Source organism: Neomonachus schauinslandi, chromosome 16 (assembly GCF_002201575.2).
Source record: "Neomonachus schauinslandi chromosome 16, ASM220157v2, whole genome shotgun sequence".
Lineage (NCBI taxonomy): Eukaryota > Metazoa > Chordata > Mammalia > Carnivora > Phocidae > Neomonachus > Neomonachus schauinslandi.
The window spans coordinates 12,527,603-12,534,945 of record NC_058418.1 but is presented as its reverse complement, the minus strand read 5'-3'; the positions used below and the strand labels follow the sequence as shown (position 1 = coordinate 12,534,945).

General features: G+C 58.1%; 1 protein-coding gene across 1 annotated transcript in view; it reads left to right on the top strand.

The window, feature by feature from the left end:
• Positions 1-3,247: 3,247 nt before the first annotated feature.
• LTBP4 (latent transforming growth factor beta binding protein 4) overlaps positions 3,248-7,343 on the top strand; it is a 27,076-nt gene continuing 22,980 nt past the window's right edge. The window contains exons 1-4 of the mRNA XM_044911314.1: positions 3,248-3,399; positions 5,228-5,286; positions 5,453-5,591; positions 6,161-6,270. Of these exons, the coding sequence (XP_044767249.1) occupies positions 3,248-3,399; positions 5,228-5,286; positions 5,453-5,591; positions 6,161-6,270 (460 nt within the window). The remainder of the gene's footprint in view (positions 3,400-5,227; positions 5,287-5,452; positions 5,592-6,160; positions 6,271-7,343) is intronic.

Sequence of the window (7,343 nt, the reverse complement as noted above, 5' to 3'; positions counted from 1 at the left end):
CCCTGAAAGGTGAATCAGGGTACTGTTCCCACAAGCAGGGATGAATGGCTGCAGGTCAACAGAAACACAGATGTTGGCTATACGATTGCCACATCCTTAGTGTTTGTACCCTAAACTTCGCCACGGCCAACACCTTGCCCACATCCCTGGCTGCCCAGTCTCATCCCTTTCCTGCCCCTACCAGAGAGGTTATGTGGGACAGGTTCTGCTCACTCCAGCTTAATATCCTTGAGGTTTTTCCCCAAATAATACCTATTCCTATGGCAACTTCTCAGGAGTTTTCTGCCTCTTTTCCTTGGGTCGATGAAGAGGAGAGGGGGCCAGATTCGGGACAAGGGGTTTTAGAATATGCTAATTTGAGAATCCCAGAGTTTCTGGAATGCCAGAGTTTCTGTAACATAGTGGAGAGGGGTCCAAAATGTAAGGGAATCTAGAATGCAGGAATATTCTAGAATGCTAGTGGATAAACAATATTAGGGTTCTCCCCTGCATTTCAGAGAATGCAGACTAGAGGTTTCGTGACAAAAGGACCTGGAAGTCAATGATTCTAGAACAGGAGAGTGTTCTAGAATACATATGAATCTACATTCGTAGGAATATTTTGTATGCCAGAGTTTCTGGAATGCTAATTATAGGACACAGAAAGCAAATCTGGAGTACTAGAAAATCTAGAGCATAGGGGCATTCTGGAATGTCAGCTCTTCTAGATCACTAGAGGGTTTGTTTGCATTCCAAGAAACCCATAATGGCAGGGGGTTCTGGATTGTCAGAGAATCTAGAATATGATTGGGAGATGAGTGATTCTAAAACATGAGTGTTCTGGAATACCTGTGAATCTCAAACTCTGGAAATGTTTTTACATGCCAGGACATTCAGAACCCTGGGGGGTGTTTGAATGTTAGGAAGTCTAGAACATAGGAGGGGGTTGGGATGCCCGGAAATCTAGAATGTGGGATGTTTTATAATGCTCCCAGATCTAGAATGTTGAGATAGTTTTTCCTTGCCAGGGAATCCAGAACACTTGTGTTTCTGGAATGCTGGTGACTCTAGAACAGAGAGAATCAGAAAATCTGAAATACTAAAGAGATTTGTCTGTTAATAAATGGGATAAAACCCTGCGTGTGAGCACATGATGGGAGGAAGCTTCCAGAATGCCATGGCTCTAGCACTCTGAGGGATTCTGAAGGGTTGAGAGCAGATCAGGGTCCAAGGGATGACATAGAAACGACCCTGGGAGATACTGGCACTGATGGGGAGGGATTGGGAGCAGGGGACTCCAAAGTCGGGGGGGGGGGGGGGATGGGAAGGCAACACCATCCCCGGAAGTTGTAGTGGTGAGCCAGAGGCTGTTGCCTAGCAACGAGCATTGAAGATGCCCCGGATCCCAGGCAGAAGGGAGAAATTTCGGTAGCTCCCCCAGCAAATGCTCCAGCCACAGGGTAGGAGGTGAGGAGGAGGAGGGCAACGGGAGTGGGGGTGGGGGTTGTCAGGACACGCTGTCCTGCAGGGCCATCTTAACCAGATTGCGGGGGCTTCACAAAAACAGGGACCCAGAGCACATTCAGTGGGCAGTCAGGGATTCCATCATCATGCTAGGACTGCCCACGAATGCCCACGAGTGGGGCCTGAGTGTCATCGTTACTGCTCTAAGGGGCTGCGTGTCCCTGGATGGCGAGTGGGCCCAGATTCTGGGTGTCAGTGTGGGATGGAGGCGTGGATTGTTGTAGGTGGTAGTAACAGTGTGCGTGTGGCTGTGTGAGTTACCAGGGTGCCTCGCTGTAACGGGGCGCGGGGGGGAAGGTGACGGGGTTGCCCGTCCATCCTCCATACCCTCCGCTGGAAGAAGGAGCAGGAGTGGGTCTTAGCCTAGGGTGGGCCCTATATGGTCAGGGCCCGCGGCCTAGTATCCTGTGGGGGTGGAGCCTGTGATGCACTGGGGGCGGAGCTAAGGATCCAGAACTGGAAATCTTAAGACTCAAACTGCGTGGAGGGATGGGGCCTGGAACCCGGGGGGCGGGGCAAACATGAAAGGGGTGGGGCTTGGGATGCTAAGTATGGGGCTGCGCCCGAATTCACTGTGGGAAGGGCAGTGACCTGAAACTCAGAGGAGAAGGGGCCAAGTGGGGAACCAGATCTGAAGCTCAGGGGGCGGTGACCTTAGGAGAAGAGAAGTGGGATGTGTAATGGCGAGGAAAAGGGTGGGGCCTTGAATTTATAATGAAGGGCAGGAGCTAAGCTTGAGACCTACTGCATTGGGAGGCTGTAAGCAAGGCTTGGAGCCTGGAACTCCCTAAAGAGAGTGCAGGTGGGGCCTAAGGCCCCCTGTGGCTTGGGGCTCCCGAACCGACGGTGGAGGACTCAAGGAAGGGAGGGGACTAGAATTCTTTAAAGAGAGAGTCTGCAACTCTATCAGTTGGGAGGGGTGCTGTTGGGAATCTTTAAATATTCAGGTTAGGGAAGGGGGGTCTGGTAACCTCTAGGGGCAGCGGTGGAGAGGGGTGTAAGGAGAACAGCTCTCTCGGAGCAACGTCTGTGGGTCAGGGGCCGAGCCTGTGTCCTCTGAGGGCCAGAGGCTACAGCCTTCTGAGGAACAAGCTTTTGCTTGTTGGACCTGGAACCCGTGAGGCACAAGGCCTTGAGAGGAGGAAATCCTTTGCGAAGGTACAGAGTGGGCCTGGGGCCTCAGAGGGGCCAAACCTGGGGCCTACTGTAGGATTAGCACTCCCCCCCCCGCCCCACCCGAATCCTGAGTCTCTCGCATGAGAAGTGGACAATTCTGGGGGCTTCCAGCGTTTACACCAGTCAGGGAGCAAATTCTGATCAAATTTCTACCACAACTGTGAACGAGGTGATGAGGCCTGTGCGTGACGGTCTAGTTTAGGGGACCCTGACCACTGCCTACGCATCCCTCCCAGCCGTGGGAGGGGTCCCAGCGTCTCCACTCTTCAGCTTCTCCTTCCCGAGTCGGTACCGAACTCCCGATTTCCCCTCCAGGCCTGAGAACCTCAGGCCCCAGCGCCCCCCGCCCCGCACCTGTCCCTCTAGCCCCTCCCCCGCCGCCTTCCGATTGGCCAAGAGGGTAGCGCCCCCTGGCGGCATCGGGCTCTGATTGGCGGGAAGTTAGCAGCCGCGGCTAGGACTGTGGAGAAAATGAGTGGGCCTCGGGCGGGGGCGGGGGGCGGGGCCGCGCCGAGCCGGACCCGCTGGACAGACCGCCCGCCTGGAGCGGGACTCCACGCCGGACACGATGCGGCGGCCTGGCTCCAGCGGCCGCCGCCCCCTTCTGCTGGTGCTGCTGCTGCCGCTCTTCGCAGCCGCCGCCTCCGCCGCCAGCCCCAGCCCCAGCCCCAGCCCCAGCGAGGCCGTCGAGGTTGCGGGGACCCCGGGCCGCCCGGCCGGGTAAGCCCCACTGCGACCCCTTCTTCCTTGTGCCCCCTCCACCCAATAAGTCTGGTGGGTCCGGAAGCACCAGAACTTGCGGATTTAGGGGACTAACGAACCCAGTGCTTCAGGGTAGGGATGAAAGAGCCAGACCCTTGGATTTATTAGGACCCTCTATTTTGCAGGGCTTAGAAGCGGGGAGTACTGAAATTTGGAGGCGAGGGATTCGCCGCTGGTGTGGTAGATGGACAGTATGGCCCCAGGGAATTCTAGGGTTTTTTTCGGAGAAGGGTCCCAGCTTATATGGGGATGGGGCTTTGAGTTTTCCTACGATGATAGATGGGTGGGGCGCTCCAGCTGGGATGAGGTTCCCCAAGCTTCTTGGGTGCTTAAGGAAGAGGAGTATCGGAGGTTATGAAGGGATTCTATGGTGGGGTTGAGATGTCCTGGTTTTCTCGGGTTTGGGAACGCCTGGATGAATTAAAAGGGACCCTTGGATTTTCTTAATGACTTAGGAAGACGTGGACTTCGGGCTTGATGGCGGAGGGGCTTGCAGGGGGGTTTGTGCGGAGGGGGTTCCTCAGATTTCACGAAGGTTGGGGATGCTCTAGTTTCCTAGAATTAGAGGATCCCGGGCTTGAATGAGGGACCAGTGATTTCGCGGCAAGAGATCCAAAATTTCCTATAGATTTGGGGGTTATAGCCCCCCTTCCTGTCTACGGGTGACGAGATCGAAGAAAGCAGTCTGCCCAGCACCCCCACCCCCCGCCCTGCGGCCCAGCGCTCCGTTACAAAGGCCCCGGGCTCCGCTCCCGCCTCGGTCTCTGCGAATGCGTTTAGTAACCCGAGCCGCGCCGGGGGCGGGGCCGGGAAGGGGTTAACCCGGAGAAAAGGCGGGAGGGATAACGGCAAGATCAGGGGTCCCGGAGGCTCCCATCTAGGCGGTATCCTCCCTCACTGGGCCCCACCCGTCTGGAAAGAGTCCATGCGCCCGACGTCCCCTTCACAGCATCTCCCCCACGGCCCTTCTCCCGGGGCCTGGGCGCGCGTCCTCATCCCCCGCCCCCCTTAGCCTGGGGCTAATGGATTTGTCTGGGGGGCCCCCTGGTTGCGACGCACTTGCGCTGGAGCTGAGGACTCCGCTATCCAGAATCTGAGACCCTCTGGGCTCAGAGATTTCTCGAAGAACGACTCCTTCCTCCTGGTCAGGCGGGAAACTGAGGCCCAAAGACCAGGAGATGCTGGCTCCAGGACACAGCGCGTGGAAGGGCAGGAACGGGCTAGAACTCAGGCCTTGGGATTCCCAGTTCTGGGCTGTGGCTCCTTCGGTATCCCCCTCCACCTCAGCACCCTGCTGGACCCACAGTCAAAAGAGGACCTCCTTCCCCGGCCGCTGAGGCCTGTGGACGTGGCGCCACCTGCCGGCCATTCTAGGGATGACGACTGAGTCAAGGACAGGGATGTGCGGGGAGGGCGGGGTTCTAGATTCCCAGACAGTCGGGGGCTTGGAAATGCGCTTAGAAATCTTCTTTGCGTCTTTTTAAAAAACCATAAAAAAAAAGACTCTAAAATGTCCTTACCAATAAGACTTTACCACTAAACACTTCAGAAAATAAATAAAAGTAGGGTTGCTGTGACCTTCATCCCAGGAGAGTCTATGCCAATTTGCCTCCCACAGTTCAGATGGGGAAACTGAGGCATCCAGCATAGTGCCTCAGATTGATCAAACATCTATTTCGAGTGCTCTCAAGCCTTCTCTTGGCTTTCCCCTCCCCTATCCCCCACTGCCCTCCTTTGGGAGTTCTAGAGGACTAGGGGCCTGAGTGACTTCCACCCCTGTTTATAGTCTTGCTGCTTGTCGGTGCTGCCCAGGCCGATCGCCCAGGAGAAGTCGCTGCCTCAGAGGTGGGTTCTTCTAGGTGGGGTATGGGTAGGAAGTGAAAGGGGGTAAGAGCAGAGGGGTCGGGGCTCCCTTCCCCGCCCTTCATCCCAGCTGGAATGCCGGATGCACTTGGTGGAAAGAAAGACTCGGTCCCTTCCTTCTCCACTTAGTCCCTGGCTGTCTCCGAAGCCTCCTGCAGGGTCCAGAGCTGCCCGCCGAAAAAGTGTGCAGGCCCTCAGCAGTGCCTGACCCCAGTGCCCCTGGTGCTGCCGAGCCCCAGTCCCAGCGTGAGCAAGAGACAGGTGTCCCTCAACTGGCAGCCACTGACGTGAGTGTGCGGATCCCTCCCCTACCAGAGGCACAGGAGCTCCCAGCTCCGCCACCATTCCCCGCACACCTTTCTCTCTGCTCCCTTGTCTCTTCTCCCTTCTTCTCTTTCTCTCAACTTGTATCGCTGTTTCTATTTCTCCTTTTCATGCCTGCCCCATTCTCTGCATCTTTCAGTCTCCATTTCTCTGGCCTTGTCTCCATGCCCTCAGTCTGTATGTGTTCTTTTCCATTTCTGTCTCTTTCTGTTTCTCCCATCATTGCCTGTCTCTTGTTCTGTGTCTGACTCTCTGTCTCTTTCTGCCTCTGTCTTCTCTCCTCTCTTTCTCTCCCTTCCTCATCTCTGTTTCTCCCCCCACGTTTGTCTCTGTTTCTCCCCAACCCTGTGAAGAACGCTCAAGGTCTGGTCCCTAGAAAGGGATTGGAGGTGGGGGGGGCGGGGGTTGGGGAGAGCTGCTACTGGGAGATCTCCTGGCACGGAAGGCCCCTACCAGCTGTGGGGGAGGGGGTGTGGGGGAGGAGGGGGTGTCCGTCTAACCTCGTTTGTCTCCTCTGCCCTCTCCTACCCAGGCTGCAGGAGGCCCGAGCTCTGCTGAGACGAAGGCGGCCCCGCTGGCCGGGTGGCCGGGCACTGTTGAGAAGGAGGCCCCCACAGCGCGCCCCTGCCGGCCAGACCCTGGGTAAGAACATCCGCCCTTCCTCTGCCGGGGGGCAGGGGGGTGGGTTCCGGGCCAGATAAAGCCGTCTGGTTCCCACGGTCCAGCCGCCGCCTAGCTGCCCCCCATTGTAGCTCAGACCCCCAGCCCCCCAGGACACGGACCCTCTAGGGACCCTGGCGTCCGGCCGCGCGAGGTGAGCCCGGGACAGGACCCGACGCTGGCCAGAGGCGCTGACCCGCGGGGGTGGGGCCGGGAAGCCAGGCGTCCGGGCTCCCTGCGGCCGAAGAGGGGGGCGCTGTCCCGGCAGAGAGTGCAGCCGAACTAGCCCAGACAACAAAAGCGATTGCGCGGGTTGGCGCCTGCCCGGTCACCGAATGCCCAAAATTGCGGGGCGGCTGGGAGCCAAAGGCCTCCCCCCTGCTTCCCCGACCCTCCCCCTGCCCTCCTCCCACTCCAGCTCTCTGCCCCTGGGCTAGCACACCCCCTAGTCTCAACCACCCTCTAAAGTCCCCCTCCTGCTGTGGCCTTCAGCCCAGATGTGTCCCCTTCTCCCTAAAGTCTTCCAGATGTGGGCATCCGGCCAGATGTTAGGACCCCCGCCCACAGCCTCAATCCACCGTACGCTCTTATCCATTCCGACTTCTACCAGGTGTGGGGGGTCCTGGCCAGATGTGACCGTATCCTCAAATGTGCCCCCCCCCACCGTCCTGCCCACAATCCAGACCCCAAATTCCTTCATGTGCCCAGGTGCACCGACCCTTCTTCTCTCCCCCAGATGTGCCACCTGGCTGCCCAGATGTGCCACGACAGCCCCATATCCCGATGAAGCCTCTTTCTCGGTGTCTAGGGCGGAGAATCGGCCTTTACCGGCCTCCCCAAATGTGGCCCCCACTGCTCTTTCCTCTTTATGGATTCAGCCCTGTCTGGGGGGAAACCGGCCCGCCCCCACCTGTTCCCTTCCCCGCCGCTCCCCTGCGGGCCCCATTCACTTGTTGGTGCGAGGCGGGGGCAGACCGGGCGCCCCCCTCCCCCCTGCGAGTCTAGCGCCCAGCCTGCGCGCCTCTGGCTGCGCGCCCAGCCCCACGCGCCCCCGC